The 20,636-nt window shown below is 44.4% G+C and overlaps 1 protein-coding gene across 1 annotated transcript; it reads right to left on the bottom strand.

Annotated features, from left to right (window-relative positions):
• Nucleotides 1–5,539: 5,539 nt before the first annotated feature.
• odf2a (outer dense fiber of sperm tails 2a) lies at nucleotides 5,540–14,161 on the bottom strand. The gene is made up of 19 exons (XM_076980289.1): nucleotides 13,840–14,161; nucleotides 13,023–13,142; nucleotides 12,731–12,835; nucleotides 12,431–12,598; nucleotides 11,426–11,613; nucleotides 11,131–11,263; nucleotides 10,811–10,942; nucleotides 10,639–10,713; nucleotides 10,453–10,524; nucleotides 10,235–10,351; nucleotides 9,890–10,075; nucleotides 9,572–9,681; nucleotides 9,278–9,413; nucleotides 8,991–9,101; nucleotides 8,508–8,771; nucleotides 8,310–8,410; nucleotides 7,579–7,741; nucleotides 7,354–7,479; nucleotides 5,540–6,836 (listed from the first exon to the last, which is right to left on the bottom strand). Exons 1-19 carry the CDS (start codon nucleotides 13,840–13,842, stop codon nucleotides 6,663–6,665), a joined length of 2,484 nt encoding a protein of 827 aa, XP_076836404.1. The 5' UTR covers nucleotides 13,843–14,161; the 3' UTR covers nucleotides 5,540–6,662.
• Nucleotides 14,162–20,636: the final 6,475 nt, after the last annotated feature.

Genomic DNA, 20,636 nt, shown 5'->3' with positions numbered 1-20,636 from the left:
GGGAACTGACCCTATTGTAAAGTGATAGGGTAAGACAATGCCATAACACTGTATTCACCACACCGAACACATGCCTGAGACACAGCAGCAAATTAGAGATTAAATCAGAAAGAATGGCACAATAAACAGGGCCGATTTAATATGTGCCACTAGCTGCCCGATTTAATCCGTTTCAGCTTCTCACACACTGCAAAACCACGCAGAAAACACCCACACAATGCAACACAGCAGCCTGGGAGGAATCACCACACAAGTGCATGCAAATCAGTCTAAATAATCTCAATTAAAATCAAACTCTTAGAATTCATGGTTAAATATACAACCAAATAGCAATTTTTGCTTAAACAAATAAAAGAAAAGGCAAACAACCAACAACAAACCTTTGCCTACGTCTAGCAGGCAAGTGCGCCCCGTCACGCCCAGCTCAAATGAATCCCACTGAGGATCTCGGAGCTGTAGTTCAGCCTTGCAGAGTATGACTAGGCAAAAGCAACGCGAGGCTCCGTGACGGTGCGCGTGGCCCCGTCTGAGGCTGCAGTGCAGACGCATCGCGCCGCAGTGTCCAGGCCTGCGTGGGTACATGGCCAAGTCTCTGCCCTGCCCATGCGATTGCTCAGCAAGAACACGCGGGGCAGAGAAAGACATCAGCGGACGGGAATGTCCACACGCACGGCGCCCTTCGCTTTGGCCTGCGCCATTCAATAATGCTATGGAGCATTCTACACGCATGTCGACACATCAGCTAATGGAGCTAGATCACAACAAAGCAAATACCACACACACACACACACAGTGTCTACCACTTTACCTTTAGCTTGGGCTTAATAAACTTGGACATGGTAACAGATGCCTGTGTTGGTTACAGGGCACAAGATATTAGTCAGATATGTAACATTTGAATACAAAAGAAGGGGAAACATCTATACATCTGTAAGAATGAAATTTGCTTAGAATTTTCAATTTACAACAAAGGGATTCAGGTTACATGAGCTCATGCTAATTTTGAGTGATTGCCATCAAAGTCGAGCACTCCAAGCAGCTAACAAACACACTTCGGATAGCAGTGTAGAAGTTAAACTAATCAGGGGTCCTTGTTGTTAGGCTAGGTTACAGTTGCAAGTCATGTGAAACGATAACGGACAGCTGTACCTTGCATATTTTAATAATGCCTTCAGAATCAGTCTTTTACAGGAAGAAACTAGACTTTAAGAGGGTTCCATCAATCCCCAAACACAATCAATAACGTAATGAAAATACAATTGCATCGAAAGATTAGTCTAGCAGACACTTCTGTGCTAGTCTAAATTGAACTTAGTCTACAATTACGCATTCAGAAAGTATCTTAGACTTTAACATAACCAACTGTCCCATACAAGTCTACAAGACAATGAATATCTACTGCTGTCTATGTTGGGACATTCTACATTGAATTTCTCAGTACATTTTTACACTAGTCAATACCTCCCTTCATTTAAGTCTTACAAGACAAGATTCACTATGGCACTTAAAATCAGCTACAGAGGATGCACAGCTGTGTATGAGAACACTGCATCTCCCAGAGGGACTTGTGTTCCTTGACTTCACCAACCACACCCATTCTCAAAGCCTTTCAGAGTTCAGCCTGCATTACCTCAGTCTCTGAGGAAAACAAAAAGGGAGGTGAGAATACGTTACTGGATGTCCTTCCTTGATATAACCTACACCAGTGCGCAGTAATGTCAGCCAACTCCGTCACATATCATACACAATACAAGTACAAGCAGAAGAGGCGTAACCCGCAACATACTCGCTAACGTCCTGCTGCACCAGAACCCCATGGGCTGAGAACGGGCCAGAGAGTTCATTAGCATGTGTGATAAATGTGTGGAGGACAGCATGAAAACTGGGCTCGACTGTAAATGTCACTTCTTTCATGCTTTCTGAGGGAGAAGTAAATGGCTTTGTGTGGTGCAGATCACACATTCTGCATGCTAATGGCCGAGCACAAAAACATTGTCTTTGTCTTTTACTCACTTGAAGACATTAAGCCATTACCACATGCTCAGTGGAGATGTCAGCACAACAGCAAATGACAGCAAGGTCAAGATATTTTAAATCAAATGAATGAATCAACTGTAAGTCTGATTTTATATATTTTAAAAAATAGAACAGAACATCTGTAAAAGTGTCAAAATAAAGCTCTTAAATATATTTAAAGTGAATTTAGAAGACCATGATTTGACCCAGATCACATGTATGGATGGAATGTTGTTAAGCACACGAGCTAATTGTGTTTTCCTACTTGCATATTAGACCTTATCTGTTGTCATATTTTATGGCCCAATTAACGAAACCTTTCGCAACTTCATGAGTCTTTTATAACCGACGGTGAAACATTTTTGCGCATTACGTTACGCAAAAATATCAAGAAGACTGTTGTCAAGTGGGTCTTACACGATGTAACAAAACACCGAAGTCCCTGGCAGACGACACAATAACGTATTAACGGATTACAGAAACGCAAATTAAATACTGTATATTCACATCACTACCACTGCTTTATGGTGTTTGTAAAGAAAACACAAAATGAAAGGACTCGTCGAGGCCGCCTATCTATGATCGTCCAGAGAGGCATCTGGGCGGGTCTGCTGAAGGACACATTAGTCTTCGAGGATGTGAGCCCTGCTAGAAAACATCCCAACACATGTAGGCCTGTGTGTTTGTGACCAGACCAATCTACACACACACAAATAAATAAAAGCACCATCCATCTACGTGTGTGGGTCCGTGTGTGCAGGGTGACGGCGCGGCCTCTGGGTAAACCACTGGACGGTTAGCCAGCTGGATATTCGCTTCTTAAACGTCGGATTGAGAGGACTGGTTAAAAAGGACGAAACATATATCAGTTCGTCCACCGTTGCAGGTGCACTGGTTACAGTTCAGTGTGACCCGTCCATCTGTTTCAGTTCAGTATCTTCGTCTAGGGCGAGAGCCGTCACACCGACGTTAACATAACTAGATTACTACCAAATATTGGCTAGTTTGGCTTGAAATTTAGTTTGCTGATATGGTAACGCGCCTATTTAAAACACAGTCGAGTAATAAAAGAATACACCCGTTAGAAAGCGGTGATAAATGCGTGACTAAGGCTGCACAGCTGACGGTTAACGCGTCGGTTCCGAGGGCTCGTAACAGGACGGCTAGCGTTAGCATTAGCACACAACCGCTCTCAACCAAACGCTGTCGTTTCATTCATTTGATGTAATTACAACAACACAAGACTGGGTTAGCGTCGTCTCCTAACAGTGTAAACCGTGGCGGTTCCGCGACCTTCGGGGACCTCTTACCTTATTAAAACGAGTGTTTTTTTTTCTGAATCGAGACGGGTAGCGTAAACGCCCCTGCTGAAGCTAGCTAGCTGGCTAACGATGTGTCGCTCGCGCAGACGACCGAGGGCTGCTCGAGGGACAGTGACGTCACGCGCCGCAGCAACACGCCGAGCGTTGCCGGAGCGCCACGATAGATGCCGAAGTCTTACGATACATTACTGCCGTACAAAATGCGTTTGATTTGACTGACCTCGCCTAGTTTATATTTAAGGAGCAGTTATGAGTAATATTTCGTGTTGCATCTGCGAAAAAAATAACTAACACGAACGCACAAACACACGCGTCTAACATGAAAGGGACATGCTTGCAATATTCGTATAGCTGAATTCCCTTTTTTGCTTAGTGGCCGGCCTAAGTGTATATTGATCCATACAGTAGTAAATATTGCAAAGTAGACTGAAATGAACTGAATGCAGTCCGTTTAATGTTTAAACAGTAGGCCTTGCACACTCTCTGAAATGTGCTGAGACCACAAACTAAGCAATAGACTACGTCTTCTTTAATTTTGCTGCCTTGGGGCATCAAGATCTCTTGACAAATGCAAATGCTGTCCTATTAGCAAAAACTGGCAAATTTAATCAAATCTTTGGAAATGCAGAATACATGTCACTGCAGCCCAACGAAACAAACCATTAAAATAAACAAAAGTCATTTAAATTACCATGTGATGTTATTCTAAGATCACAAAGGTGACATCATAAATGTGAAATGTTAAGATTTTCAGCCTCACCAAATTTTTTAAACCATCATCTTCTAATTCTGGTCTTTTAGTTTTTAAAGAACTTTTAGGTTTTGTAACTTCCACCTGAGTTATATGTATTCAATTCTCACTAATTCAAACACATTCCTCAGTCTTTAAATTTTACTTTATTTCCCTGTCCCCAAGAGCCTTGCTATGGTCTGAAATGGCTGAGAATATTTACATGTAAATCAAGTCACACACAATTACATGAATATCTTTGAGATGCAAACTGCACATCACCACTATATTTGTCCATTACCATAACCAAGGACTATCAATAGCCATCTAAGTTAACCTGCCTACTATAAAACACTCAACCTTCCCTCACTTGACACAGACACTCTAGATGTGACCACTTGCGAAGGCTGCAGAAACACATTAAACAATAAGCATCACATTCCATAAGAATCCAGCATTATTAGTCAGTGGTTGTTTCATCATCATATTGGCCATCTTACACTGCAGACGAAGAGCATCTTCACCGGTGGATAGCAGCATGGGGAACGCTGAAGGACGGAGTCCATCAGAAGCCCCAGTCTTAGCCTCTGATCATTCCTCCCCACAGCACTTTGATGGTTCAGCACAGCTGTGCCCAGATGCTCTTAACCACTGTGTTTTCTTCCGCACAGACTAGGTTTTGTGCTGATTTCTAACATTATTTTATATGTTAACTATGTCAATGGTAGCTGTCTTTTGCCTTATATTTGTGGAGACTGTCATATACTGATGTTTGGAGCCAATCTGCTTTTCTGAAACTCAAAATTCTAAAAATATACATTTTCACAATCCATACAAAAATTGTTACCTTAGACACACGAGTGTAACAGTGTAACGCAGAGGTCCGGTCTTCAATAGTTTGGCTATTTTTCTTTAAGTAGAAAAGTTGTAAAAAGTTATAAAATAGTTATAAAAAGGAATGTATAAACTAGAAGTGTATCTGTTATGGGAAAAGCATTAAGTTTACAGAACAATGGAGTGATGGCAAATTGAAATGTATAGAAAATATATGCAAGTCTACATGTTCTGTAGTTTTACAGTCTGCTATGAAGGCACTGAAAATGAGATCAGTGTCTTCAACCACAAGATCAGCGTCTTCACAAACATCTGCTGAAGTCATGAAAACTGAAGTATCTTCACTTAAACATGATAAATATGTGTGAGATCAGGACCACACTACTATCAGTTACACCCTTACAAGCTTTAAATCTTCAAATTAACTGTATAATTAGTAAACGTTTTCCTCTACTGGATTTTAAAGTTCAAAACTGCTTCTGTAAACTCTGACCATGAACACTACCTGTACTTGTGCTGTGTAGGATTTTGGAATTTTGAGATTTGCTTAAGTCAATATGTGACAACATTATACAAGTTACTGTATAATTGATTCTTGAAATGGAGAATGTTTATTTTTCGACACAGATTTTCAGTTTAAACAAAAAGTGATTTTAATACACAAATAAAAATCTATACACTTCATGTATAAAATATACTGTTTGAATTACATTTTTGATACAGACAACAGTGGATTTATTGTTGAGTTATTCCACATCAGATAAATAATTGCAATAGGCACTGTGCAAGTGTAACTTCTTCACACAAAAATAATACAGTTTATAAAGATATAACAATGGCTACTTCAAACTCACATATTTATAAAAAAAAATTGGTAGCACCCATAGAATTATTCAGTAAAAGCACCCCAGACGTGTGCATTAGTCACACAAAGTATCCTAACCTACGTTTGCGTGAGGTAAGGATATCCACACTTACTACTGCCCTGAGTTAATACCTGAATATAAAGGTATTACAGGGGGATAGACTTTTAGATTAATTATTAAAACCGTATTGATGCTCATCATAAATAACAGCACAGAAACAAACCATTCAGGTGAATACTTGAAGGGGTGTGTTTAAGTACGGCATGCACATGTGATAGCAACCATGTAAACAAAATATCTAGAACATTTTATTCTGACTTCAGTGATGGCAAACGAAAGCAAAGTGGTACGACTACAAGGGAAAGTCAGATCCCAGAGTTCCACGGGTGAATCCATCATTCAAAGAGGGATTTTGTATTGTTCATATAAAGAAAGGTTGGTCATTGTAACTGCTTTCAAAGGTTGTAAAGTATCCAAATGTGTTTCTGCATCAGTCATTCTTGAATATGTACTATGAACAGCCATATGAATTTCTTTGCAGAAGAAAACATCTGCTGAATTAGGTTAATAGAAACCTAAAATGCGTTGCTCCCTTGAAACCCTGCCTAGCCATCTTAATGATAGCTAAGCAGCAAAGTCACAAAACAATCTGTGACAATCAATATTTCAAAATTATTGAGACAACACCACAAGGAATCATAACTAGAACAAGAAGAATTTAGTGAATGTAGACTGACTAGTTTTCACTTGTAAAAAAATTGAATGTCAATAAAACTGAAAGTGAAATCAGGCGATATATGCAGTGTATATAATACAGCATACGCTGGTGAGGGTGGGGGCGTGTGTGTGCATGCGTGCACCTTCTAAACTGCCTCAGCGGGAGGCTGCCAGCTCTCAGATGGCCGAGTGTGTTCGGAGTGAGGAGCTGCTAACAGCAGAGTCTCCAAACACACTTGCGTAGGATGCTTTGAGGAACTGGACGTAGTTCTGCAGACTCCGATTGGTGCTGTCTGACTGCTCCAGGCGGTCTTTCACGTCCTGCAAACGTCTCTGATACGTCCTCTCCACCTTGGACAGCAGATGCAGTAATACAGTGCAGTAAACACAGTGGCAATTCAATATATTTTTGAGGAGGGCATATTATTGGTATGTTACACTAGGAGAGAGTGATCCCCCCCCCCCCCCAAAAAAAAACAGATGACAATCCTTTCAACACCCAATCACAATCCATGATCTCAATTCCGAGAACTGTTGAGAATGTCCAAATTCAAAACTCTAAACTCTACAAAACTCAAAAATCTACTCTATTTCAAAAATTATAATTAAAACTCTAGTTAAAACGTATTTTTAATATTAAACAAAGCAGTAATCAGTAGACAAGTTTACAGATTCTTGTAAGAATCATTCTGATGGTTTGTGAACGCAGCATGGATCCACTTTATTACCGGCGATTAATGGCTCATAATGAAAGACTCTCCAGTTCCTGATCTAAAAAGCTGGGCACTGCTGGGTCCGTTTCCCACAGAAGAGCGTGATGCGTCCGTTTGGAGACGCACGGCTGCGTTCACTCACGCGTGGCGCTCACCTCGTCTTTGGCTCTGCGAGCCTGGTGGAGCTCCGAGGTGGTCCTGCTCAGCTTGGTCTCGAGGTCCTGCAGCTTGGACTGCGTGGCGCGCTCCTTAGATGTTGCTCGTTCCCTGGTCTGGGACACCTGCCAAACGCCATATTGCAGCCAATCACGGGGAAGGAGACACGTTAGGAGACCCGTTAGGATGTTAGGAGACATCTTGTGCGTGCCGCACACACAGACCTGTCGTCTGGCCTCTTCCATGGCCTCGTCCAGCTGCCGGGTGAGCGTAGCGCACTCCCGAGACTTCTCCTCCAGACGCACCTGGCTGTGGAGAATGGTCTCCTCTCGTTTGGCAATGACCTGCATCAGGTCTTTATTTTGGGAGTTGGCCTCCTCCAGCTTTCTGTTTACAAGAGTGAACATGGAGTCAAAGCTTAAAAATCAACAACAACAAATTCAGCAGATGTGACATTGCAATTGCATTTTGAGGGACTTCTACACAGAATCACAGATCACAAACCTGACTAGATCCCTAAAGAATGCTGGCCCAACACACTCCTTCCCTGCCCCATCCCTGCAGCCCTGTGCTCCCCTCCCGGACAGGGGGCCTACCCTCCAGCACCGCGGGCCTACCTTTCAGCTCATTGCAGTGCACCAGCACCTCTGTAGAGGTGAAGTGCGCCATGTAGCCGACTGATTTGAACAACTCTGCAGTGAGTACTACTCAACGCAGGCACCCTGGACTCCCTCAGCCGAGCAGCTCCTCTTTCCCTCAACTGGACATCTGTCCAAACACGCCTCCAGGACTTGTCCTCGTCCTACGTCGTCTCCTCTGTCTGCATCTATGTTTATCTTCCGTTCCGTCGCAGTCCCAAACCCACGTTATCCACGAATACACGACATATTTAACGACGCAAAGCTCGCGTTGTCGGGTGCGCTGCGTGGTCGGCCCGTAAAACGCGGCGTCTCACCTGTCGAGCGTCTCCACCTTGTGCTGGAGCTGCTTGTTTTCTTCCAGTAGCACCATGTTTTTGTGCTGAGTCACCTCCACCTGAGTGCCCTGCTGCTCCACCTGCACAACAAACTCTGACTGTACCCCTGATTTTGCACGTTCATGAAGATGCCCCCCCCCCCCCCCCCGCCCCAAAGATCCCTGCGCACGGACACACCTTCAAGCGGAGGTCTGAGAGCGTAGCCGAGAGCTCGGCGCTCTTCCTGTCCTGAAGGCGCTCCTTGTCCTGTGCGTCCTGAAGGTGGAGCTCGGCACGTCTCAGAGCGTCGGGCAGAGACTCCAGCTCCGTCAGGCGGCCGTGCATCTGTCTCCTCACCTTCTCCACCTCCTGGTCCAGCTGCTCCCTCACCACCCGCGCCTCCCTCTCCGCCTGCTGCACCCGCAGGCTGTACTCATCCGCTTCGGCACGTGTCTTCTGCACCTGAAGTCACACACACACACACACACACACACACACACACACACACACACACACACACACACACACACACACACACACACACACACACACACACACACACTTTCTTTGCATACTTCTCTACCGATCTAAATAGATTTATTGTCATTTGGCTCATGAATCAGTTCATCAGATGATGTGATTATGCAGATGTGTAAGTGTGCAGGACGTCCGTGAGCACACCTGTGTCTTGTAGCTCTCCACCAGATTTTCATACTGCTTTACGGAGGCTTTGACCTGCTCCACCTCGGACCGAGACAAGGACAGCTTCTCCTCCAGCGCAGACAGAGTGGCCTGGAGAAACACAGCCTTAAAGTCTCGCCCAAGAAGCCACACCGACCATATCTCATACAGGCAGGCCGACTGGCCCTTAGGCAGACGGTACAAGGGCCGGGTTGGAGTCTGAACCATGCGCATTAGTCCGAGCCGTGCAGGCACCAGGGTGTAGGAGCTCAACGCAGGAGGCTCACCTTTAGGCTCTGGTTCTCCAGCCTGGCTGTGGTGCTCTCTGTGGTGAGGCTGTGCAGGCGGTCGACAAGACCATCACGCTCGGCACGGGCTTTCTCCTCCTGCGTGTGCAGCTGCTCCGTCAGGTCTGTGATTCGGCTGAAGAAAGAAATACATTATCAATCCCGAGGGAAATTCCAAGATACCGCTTATTTAGTCTGTGCTGAATGTGTGAAGCGCTGTGTATGATTTTGACGTTGTTGGGGAGAACATCTTACTCCCTGTCGTGCCCTGAAGGGAACAGGGGCAGTGCTCACTTGTTGAGGAGGGTGATCTCTGTCTCCAGCTGCCCCTTGTCCTTCATCTCCCTGGCATGCCGACTGTTCCAGTTCTCTGCAGCGGACACCGCATCTGCCAGCTGAGCTTCCTAGCAGTCAGGTTTGAAGGAGACAGGTAACCTGCGTTCATCAACACCTCTGCGCATACTATAGCACCTACACCCTAGTCAGATACATTCACGCAATTGAAAAAATGGATTTAACCTAGGTGATGTTGGAAGCCTCAGACACGGGCCCTATTTAGACAGTTAGACAGCCGTTTCCTCTAAGGCGTCCCTCCAGGTCGCTCACGCTCACCATTTCTGCCAGCTGTGCGCTGAGCTGTCCTGCCGTGTCCTCGCTGCGTTCTGCCCGGTGTTTCTGGGCCCGGGTGGCCTTCTTCAGGGCCTCCTTATCCGCCTCCACCCGCTGCTTCAACTCCCGCAGCTGCTCCTGCACACGCTCCAGCTCTCCATGCTGCTGATTGGCTGATCGCTCCAGGTTCTGGACCAATCAGTGAGAATACAGAGAGGTGTCATTAATATGAGCTTGGGACAGATACCATGTGGTGTATGGGCTGAGTTTGAGAAAAGTATGTTTTGAATGCGATATATAAACAAAAACGAAGACATTGATTGAGTACTACAGGAAACAGCAGCGCACCCTAATCTGGACGGTAAGGCGGTTGTTTTCGGCTTCCTTGTTGCGTAGCTGACCCTGCAGGTGAGCTCTGGTTGACTCTAGCACTTTGGACAGCTCACTTGTGGTCCTTGAATTGTCCTGCCACAGTAATTGTGCTGCATTTAATAATAACGTGGTACAATAACATGGTATTTACATCAGCATCTCTGAATGTGCTGAGATTTAGGTGCTCAGATTACCTTTTCATTCTCTAAAAGGACAGAGAGCTGACCGAGTTCTTTCTCTTTGTCCTGAAGCTTCATCTGAAGACACTATATGAGACAGAGGTTCTCCGGGTTATGCCTGGCTACATCCAAGTGTCTGTATGCAGTAATGAGTTCAAAGACATAGTATAGGAGAATATAGGAGAAACTGCAGACACAAACCGAGTTCTCAGCCTCAGCATCAGTGAGCCTCTTCAGGAGAGAATCTTTCTGCTCCAACAACTGAAGTGAGTCCATCTATCAGATAAAAAGTAATGGAAGCACCATAACTACGGCAGCAAAGCAAAAGTTCACCTCTGCTCTCAAGCGCCCCCTGCTGGAAGAAAACCAGCACCTCACGGTTATGTTGCTCCCTCAAAAGTCGCCGGAGTGTTCGGTTAGTCCTCTCAAACGTCTCCAGCTTTTGCAGTAGGAGATCCTTCTGCTGGGCAAGCAATGATGAATCCGACCCCGATATCCTTTTCTCCTGAAAAGGAAGAGAAGAGAATAATATGCAGTATAGTCAAACCCTGAAAACAATCGCAGGTATCTTTAAAATTTAATTAATAAATAACTTTCACATGAAAATAACAGGAAAACATTATCTTTCTGGAACTGGAACAAGAGTCATCAACTCTGCGCTGATAAAGAGAGCGGCGAGGGTCTGGTACTCACGCTCCTGGACATCCTGCCGACGGTGTCTCGCAGGGCCGACACCTGCTTGGCGGCCGCCGTGCCGTCCAGCTCGGCCTCCAGCAGCTTCCGCAGGAGGACATCCTTCTCCTGCTGCAGGCTCTCCCTCTCCAGCCTGACCGCCATCCATGAGGGGAGAGACGGGGCACAAGCAGGTGATGCTCTCCATCACCATGCAACGTTACAGCATGTAAGCATGCCCTCACCACTGAAGCCTCCACAGGGAGGGAGGGTGAGGGCTTGCTTCCCCAGATAAATAAACCTCTGAGCCTCATACCTGCCCAAGTCGTTTTCCTCCAGCATCTTCTCCATGGACTCCCGGAGGAGGGTGTTCTCCCGCTCGGTGATCTCCAGCTCCTTGGCAACCTCAGCAAGCTCCTCCTCCTGCTCGGCAATGACACGCTGGGAGGCGCTGAGCCGCTCGCACTGACGCTCTAGAAGCTGTTCCTTCTTACGCAGCTCCACCTGCACAGACCACACACCAACGCCGACGTTTAGACAGCTTCCTGCAGCGGCAGGGTGGAACCGTACAACATAAGAAGTAATCACATTTTCAACAACACAACTACAGATTTTCCTGAGCAGTCAAAACAGGTACAAGTGATTTTGTGCTTTGCTTGTGGTAGAAACATTTACACCCCCAATGAGAGAATAAGAGATGAAAACAATGATTTACAGTGAGAATATCACCATCTTCACAGGTTTAGTTGAGGCCCAGGTCTACTATTACTCTAACTCTCGTCACCGTTTGTGGTTACACCTATAAGCATGGCGTCATCCATAAACTGTAAGTCATTATAGTGAGATGGACGTGGCTGGATGTGAATCTCTGTGCGGAGTAGAGGAGAGGTGACCTCGTGCGGCGCTGAGGTGCACCTGTGTGGACAGATTCACATTCTGTCAGGCAGGCTTGAACATGCTGCTGCTTCAGGTTAGTTAGGAAGTTGTGGATCCATTCACAGATGGAATGACTGACCTTCGTTTGGGAAAGACCTTTGTCTTATCCATCATTTATACAGCCAACTCCATCCCTTACGCTATTAACTAAACTTCAAGCTCTGAAAATTAGACTGAGTGCGATGGCACAGGTCTCAAAAATTTGGGTTTACAAGAAACTTGCACCATCTTGTGGGAATGTCCTGCAAGTTCAGATAGCATGTTCATTGGTTTCTATGATAAATATATATCTGTGATTTTTGAAGTAAATAGATTCCTAATTTAAAATATAATAAGCAATACATTTGTTATTCAAAACACTGAGAATACCAGATGGGGAACTTGCCTCATTCTTCAGTGAGCTGACTTCCGTCATCAAGCTGTCAATTTTCCTCTCGTACTGATTGATTCGGCCGTGCAGGGCCACCTCATCATCAGTAGAGAGGTCTTCCACACGGAGAGCCGATGGTTCTGGCTCGGGGAGTGGGGTGATCTCCAAGCGGTGAGTGGGCCCCTACAACATTTAACACAGTCTAAGATTAAAAAAGCCTTTCTTGCTCCAAAGATAAAAAAAAGACCTACACAGTTTTCAGAGGTCTTGAATAAAACAAACTGATAAATCAAAGAGGCTTTTGTTTTTGCTGACCTCCCACTTATACGAAGCCTCTCGTGTCGAGCCCTTCCCTGGAGGAATCCACGGTACCCTTGTTTTCACTCTAGCTGTAGGACGTAAGCCACCTTTTGTTTTAGCCTGTAAGTTTAAGAGAACATTATTTGTAGTTACTCTTTTCTAATGTTCCAAGTAATTTAAAAAGCAGCCCTTGCTGTCTGGAGCACTATCAAAGAAAAACATCCCTTTTTCTAGTCAACATTATATTAACTTAGGGCATTAAAGTTGTTGTTTTAAAGATAGACACAAACTGGGCAGCATGTCAGACCTGGGCTGCTTTTGTGGGGTTCTTCTTCATTCCCTTCTTCACGTGCACATGCACAGGCGTACTATCGTTCACGTGCACATGGAGTGGTGGTGATGAAGAACTAGCTCTCATTGCTTTATTCTGCAAAAAAAAAAAAAAAAAAAAAATGCAACTATGTCCAATTACATGGAAAGGCATGTGACTACATGAAACACTGGCCATCAGTGTAATACCTTACAATATAATATTTGGGCTGCTCAGATATATGCCGAGAGACCCAAACATCAAAGTTTATTGCAATTTCATATTCATGTTTCAGCAAATATGGTAGAAATATCAATTTACTCTGATATTTACATTCTCTTTAAGATCGTGTTTCAAAACACTGAGACTAACGTTACCCAAGACTTGTGAGATAGCTAGCTAACATTATTAGACTCTATGCCAAGTTTAACGCCAGTACCATAAAAATTACCCCTTGGCTTTAGATATATAGTGTAACCTCCTGTTATAACGTTGTTCTCCATGTCAGCCTGTAATAAACTAGCAGCCGGATATCTGACTGCACACAACCTCAGCTGACTGCACAACCGTTAGCTACATCAGCAACGCTGCAAAACCAGGCTAATCAAAGTCATGACAGCACAGAACTGTACCAAACGTGTATGCAGCTGGTTAGTAGTCTGTTTATCTGGTCAACAATAGCCCAGCTGGGTCAGCTACGTTACACACGTCTATGCTAACTAGCTAACTAACTAACCAACACAGCTATTTGGTCCTTAGGAATGGGTCACTGGTTTGCTGATACGCCTCGAGGGCGAGCAAATGTCTTTCTTACCATTAAAAAGGCAAAAAAAATCGAAATTCCAAATATATGGGTAGCTTAATATGTTTAATAATACGCTCTCGATTTGAAAAAAACATATAGTTAGCTAGCTAATTCTCTCCCTTATCATCCCAAAACCCTGGAAAGCCTCTCTTCCGCTTGCCACAATCTGTCTTCCTATTGGCTGTTTCAAAAGGTTCCAAGGTCCGATCTGACTCGCTATTGGTGGATGTCACTTTGGCTGGCGTCAGGCTCCAGTTTACGTTTGCAATAGTAACGGTGCCCATAGAAACCAAGACTAACAGGGAGCCAAGAAAGCTACAGGTTGGCATGGCCACCGGGGTTACCATCGGGGCTACCATCGGGGCTGTTTGTGTATCTGACTTCAGTAATTTGCAGTGTACAGGATATTCTATATGCTAACATTCAATTTGCTATCTGATTTCATAGTTGACCCTAACTGTGACCCAGCCTGTAGGTCGTCCAAAAAATATTATAACTTTCATTGACTTAGCTGCACATAGGTACATTGTGTGGAAATACATTTCCATCTATTTCTCTTAAAAAAACTATATTGCTTATTATCATGCCAAAAAAATGTTGGAATAGGGAAACAGCAAAATGAAAAACACATACTGTTGGGACAGTATGTGTCAATGCAGACATACCACATACTGTTGGGATATTTTTTCCTTGACTCAGATAGGCCCCAACACTGCCCCGATGAACCGATTGGTTTTGACTGAATTACCCAAGCAAAGTCTTAACACCAAAAGTTCTTTTAGATTAATTTATATGGAATATAATTGAATACAATATAGTCAAAGTATACATGGTACAAACTCTCCAGTGCACTGGTGCTAGTTGCCTAGAAGTCTACCTAACCCAAGTGGATCTCAGCAGCGTCCAAGCAAAAAGTCCTCGTGCTGGGCGATGTCCTCCCTTTCATACCTCTTCTCTAAGTTTCGATATCTGCCCCCACCTTTGCTACTCTTCCTTAGAGCCCCCCCTGCTCCTCTCTAGCCGTCCATCTCCTTATCTCAAACTGCTTGTTTTGCAGCTTACACTGAATAGGCCCATTCTATTCTCCTCAAGGCCACTGAGGCCTTCTCACTTCTGCTCTTCCACAGCCTTTCAGGAAAACAATAAGTTTAAACATTAAGTTATTCACCTTTAAATTTCTTTTTTCCAACAATACAGATCATAAATCTTCTGTCATTTTCTACTAAAAAAAACAAGATTTTATTCATTTATCTATTTATTTATTGGTCTCTTGTTTTGTATCTGTAAAACTAGGCCTATATGTGGAAACATCTTGGTCCTAAAGGCCAAGCTCATATTTTGGTCAATTTCTCTTTTTCTTTGTTTTATTTCTGTCGATGCTCTTCTTTTCTGCCATATGGTCACACAGCAAGCCAGTGAGAGAGAAAGAGAAACTTTTGGCCATGACTGTGCATACACTGCCTACATTATTAGGGATGCCATCACACTCCCCTCCATTACACACCCCTACCTGCTGTAAGAAGTGAATCTCACACCGACAGTCTGGTCCTCTCATTTTACATATGAGTGTTGCTTGATTTCTGAGTGGACATAAAGTGTCCTCAGCTGCAGGCTCCTTTTAGCATAAAGATTACCTGTGTGATTTAAACTCAGTGAGTGGTTGTCACGCCCCCTGTACCTGTTTCCATTTCCCCATTAGTCACATGCTCCCAACCGACCTGTCACTCCATCACTCTCAACCAATCAGGGCCAACTCCTGTGTTCCTCCATGATTATTGAAGAGACTACACCTGCTCTTAATTATCTAAGTATTATTATTAATATTATTATTAAGTATCTATTTAACCTGTCTGCATTCACATACTCAGGACTGTCATGTCACCTTCATGCATACTGATGTGGGACTTTGCTTTGGTATAATTTGCATTTATTCATGATTTGTTTATTCTGTACACACATTAGATACTTTATTTATTATAAATGTAAATTATTGAGTTACTGAAGAACATGGCAGCAAACAATATGATTAATTTACATAATTCAAACATGGTTTATTAGTCATCATTGAAGAAGGGTAAAGAATCTCCAAACCAGTCTAGAAGATGTAATGGAGAAGAAGGAATCTTTACTCAGGGTGGTCCAGTCATCACAGCAGACAAATGAAATGGAGGATAAACCAAACACCAAAGAAGTTCTTCAGAAACCAGGAAATGCAAAAGAGTGTCACAGTTCACCCATGACCTCCACATCCATTCTCACACAGCTGGTCAGTGAAGCCAGATAGCAGGAGCTCTCAGGACAGGAGGTCATCAAAGATAGGGGTGCAGGAAAAATCTATTCGAGCTCGAATCGCGTTTCTAACATTGAACGATTCAGAATCGATTCTCATTTTTAAAAAATCAATTTTTTTCCCGGGTGCGTGTGTGCCTTCTCAGTCACCGTAGTGCTAGGCAAAACAAGAAAACAGCTTTGACTATGTGCAGGCATGCTAATAAAGCTACAGAGGGTTGTGTAGTGTACGGTATTTGTTGTTGCGCCGCTAAAGTATGAAGTCCAAATGGCTCCGCAGTCTTTGAAAGCAACACTTTAGATTTTACCCTCAACTTGGCCCGGGTAAGAATGGGCTTGATCGTTTGCACACGCATAAAGACGCTACAGATGATATTCGGGAGTTACAGTGATTATAACTCCTGGTAAAATAAAAAATATTTCATTGAGCACTCTAGTTTTGTCCTAACTAGATATTTAGACATAATACTGCTGTAATACTGCAAAGTCGTGGTCAGAGGTGAACTTCGGTATAGCCTGTGTGTAAGCCAGTGTGTCTTTGGACATAGGTAATGCCGTTTGCTGTGATGGATAATTAAAGTCTAGCTCTTATTTATGCATAGAAACGTAAATCAACAACATATTCTGTAGCGTCAGAAACTGATCAGTTCAGTTAAATGTGTTCAGTTCAGTAGATATATGCGGCTTTTAGAAAATACGGTATATATATATATTTTTTCATCTGTGAAGTGGAAGTTCTGGCAGCTAACGTAAGCCTACCCATTTTATTAATGTAACAGCACTTTTATTTTTGGAAGCACTTTCATATATTTTTTTATTTTTGTGATTTGTTAAGGAAAAACGTGTAATTTTGTTTTTGGAAGTGGCATGTTCTCAGAAATAGGCAGCTAGCCTAAGCCTAATTCTTGTATGAAGCAATTTGTTGTTTTTACAGAAAGAGCAGTATTTTTGTATAATAAAATTTTTGAGTAGTGGCCAGTTCTGGCAGCTAGCCTAAGCCTACCAATTTTATTTACTTTACTACAGTTTTATTAGTTTAATGTAGTGTTCTGACTGTCAGCCTCAGACATGTTGTCTTTGATTTACCTTTGTGTGTTTACATTATTGCAATATGTTGATAAAACCTTTACAATTATAATATCTTTATAAATGTACTCTGCTTTCATGCCAGCAGACCGAAGTAGCTCGTTTTGAATTGAGAATCATTTTTGAATCGAATCGTTGGGATCTGAAAGAATCGGGAAAAAATTGTGATCCCAAGAATCGATTCTGAATCGAATCGTGGGATTCCCAAAGATTCGCAGCCCTAATCAAAGATGGTCACTGGGGTCAGTGTGATCTCAGTGTGTCTTCATGCCCAGCACACTTTAACTCCTCTCAGTCTGTCAGGCAGTGGATGTCTTTGGCTCTTCCCATCTTCAACCTGTACTACAGGTTTTGCTCCTTCCACCTCCTACCAGTAATAGAGGAGTTTGGCAGTTCCCACTTTCTTCCAGCTCTGCAGGGCCTTTGCCTCTCCCACTTTCTACAGCAGTGGAGGGCTGTTGCTTTTCTGACCCTCTCTTGCAGGTCTGGAAGCCTACTGCTCTCCCCATTTGTTCTGTCTTCTCCTTCTTAGCTTTCTTTTCTGCTCTTTTCTCCTCCCACTTTCTCCAGCGAGCCTCCCACACCTGTATCTTCTGCTCCTGTTTCATCAGCCGTCTCCTCCTCTTCTGCTGAACCTGAGCCACCGTGAGCACTTCATCACGGTGCCAGATTGCAGAGCCAGTTTGAAAAGAAAACATGTTGAAAACTGGTTGGAATTCTCTCTTCTCTGCTCTCTTTTTCTACACTGATTCTGATTCTGACCTCATTCTTTTATGAGGTGCATGTTAATATACACTATGTACTGTTTAAAAAGGCCTTAATTACATCAAACTATAATGGCCTGTCTTATATGCTGGAAATCATCCCTAAAACAAAATTTCACATGACCTTTAAGAACACACCAAAAATGTATGCTATTTTATATTTTACCACTGTCACTTCCAAACAATTTAGCTGTATTGTGCTAGATTAAACAGTAATTCTCACCAGTCAGGAATTCAACGATCCCAGGCTCCCCAAGGAAGGTAACTGTTAAGGGATTGTGTGGGGATGTGCCTTGGGGTAGACGCGACTCCACGATCTACACTCTGAGAGACCAGGGTTCTCCCCGAAAAGATCAGGCTTGACTCCGTAGTAGACTTCACCCGAGATTTTAATTAGTGCAACAAATGTGAACATAACCCCTTGGATCCAGTAAAACATCAGTAAAATGCTGTGCAATAAAAAGTCTCTGGCAATATGTCGGGGCACACTCGCTACCCCTCCGGGAAGTCCTCTCGATAGGTCTTCAGTTCGGCCTTTTAAACGGGTAGCCCCGCCCCCAACCTTGTTAGACCGTACCAACACCTTGGAGCGGGACCACACGCGTCGCCTGTTGGAACATCTATCATATGCGTGAACATGGTATGCTATTATTTGTTGAACATCACATTCTACATGGTTATGATCTGTCTTCCCCTGTCCTCCTCCTACAGGATCAGTAGGACCCGTCTCCCCCCCTCTACTGCCGACCGTGGGCTCTACCGGCCAGCACCAGGGAAGCCCTGGAAGACGGTCCTCCTCCCCTGAAGACACAGGACAGCTGGTGAGTTATTAATCTGCATACATATGTATATATTCTAGAGTGCAGTCCATGTGATGGGTCAAGTCTCTGACCCCATCACACACCCCCCCCCTTCAGCTAGTCACTCGGTAGAGGGACGTGAGAGGAAGTCTGCAGGCACATTTTGAGTCCCCTTCCGGTACCGCACCTGAAACTTAAAAGGTTGTAGAGACAAATACCACCGGGTAATCCGTGCATTGGTGTCTTTCATCCTCTGCATCCACTGCAGTGCACGATGATCAGTCTCTAAGATGAAATCAGACCCCATCAGGTAGTATTTCAGAGAATCGAGGGCCCACTTCACGGCTAGAGCCTCTTTCTCCACTGTCGAGTAGTTCATCTCCCTCGGAAACAGCTTCCTACTAATGAACAGAATTGGTCTCCGTGCATCAGCATCGCCTTGAAGCAGCACTGCCCCCAGGCCATGACCCGATGCATCTGTCTGGACCACGAACTGCTTCTCGAAGTCGGGGCTGCACAGAACTGGTTCTGCACACAAACACTGTTTGAGATTGTTAAAAGCAATATCACATTCCTTTGTCCATTTTACCTTCTGAGGCATGTCCTTCTTGGTCAAGTTGGTCAGTGGCGCCGCCCTATTGGAGAAATCCGGGATGAATCTCCGGTACCAGCCCACCAGACCTAAAAAGGATCTCACCCGCCTCTTTGTGGTTGGAACCGGCGTACTCCTGACCGCCTCCACCTTGTCAACCTGTGGACGTATTACACCACCCCCTAGGACATAACCCAGGTATGAAACAGTGTCTCTTGCTAGACAGCACTTAGATGGATTGACTGTCAGACCTGCCTCTGCAATCTTCTGTAGGACCACCTGCATATGTTGCACATGCTCGTCCCAGCTAGTACTGTATATCACAACATCATCAATGTAGGCAGCCGCAAACCCTTCGGTGCCCTTCAGCACTTCATCCATGAGGCGTTGAAACGTAGCGCCCGCCCCATGCAGACCGAATGGCATCACCACGAAGTGGTACAGACCAGACGGCACTCGAAAGGCAGTCAGTTCACGGGCTGCATCGCTGAGTGGCACTTGCCAGTATCCCTTGCACAAGTCCAGTGTTGTAAGGAATTTTGCTCTCCCTAGCCTTTCAATCAGTTCATCTGCTCTTGGCATTGGGTACGGATCAAAAGCAGACACGGCGTTGAGCTTAGAGAGGTCTATGCAGAATCGCAGGCCCCCGTCTTTCTTGGGTACCAGCACCACAGGACTACACCATTCGCTCTTTGACGGTTCTATCACTCCCAACTCTAGCATACTTTGTACTTCCCTCATTAAGTCTGGAATCAGGCGTGCTGGCACTCTGCAGTTCGTCTGTCTGAGTGGATCCGGTTTCAGCAGACGGATGTTGTGTTGCATGATGCTTGTTCTGCCCGGCTCGTCTTTAAAGAGGTTTGGTGGAATTATGCTCGTAAGCTGTTCTTGTTGTTGAGTGTTGAGGTGTGACAGATCAAGAGGGGTACTGGCCACTCCTATACTAGGAAAATACTGCTCTTCATGCTCTTCCTCCTCTCCAACTGCTCTCACCCATAACTGTTCCGCTGGATTCAGCTGGCCCTCTCGCCACACTCTTAGCATGTTAATGTGAAAGGTTTGTCTTGATTTCTTCCTCTCAGGGAGAAGTAGTTCATAGGTAGTCTTACCTATCCTCCGCAGTACTTCGTATGGTCCCTGCCATTTAGCCAACAGACCTGTGTCAGATGTGGGGAGAAGAACAAGTGCTTTATTGCCTGGTTGCAATTCTCTGTCCTTTGCGACCATATCATACCACTGTTTTTGGTGTCGCTGGGCTCCCTCCATGTTGTCTCT

Source organism: Brachyhypopomus gauderio, chromosome 18, assembly GCF_052324685.1.
Source record: "Brachyhypopomus gauderio isolate BG-103 chromosome 18, BGAUD_0.2, whole genome shotgun sequence".
Classification (NCBI taxonomy): Eukaryota; Metazoa; Chordata; class Actinopteri; order Gymnotiformes; family Hypopomidae; genus Brachyhypopomus; species Brachyhypopomus gauderio.
Note: the sequence above shows the minus strand (reverse complement) of the source record. Positions and strands in the feature narration are given on the sequence as shown.

Coding starts and splice junctions, on each gene's coding strand:
- odf2a (XM_076980289.1), bottom strand. Junction 9,414..9,571: donor GAGATCACCCTCCTCAACAA/GTGAGCACTGCC, acceptor TTCTTTCTTCAG/CCGAATCACAGACCTGACGG. Junction 9,102..9,277: donor TGGAGAACCAGAGCCTAAAG/GTGAGCCTCCTG, acceptor GTGTTTCTCCAG/GCCACTCTGTCTGCGCTGGA.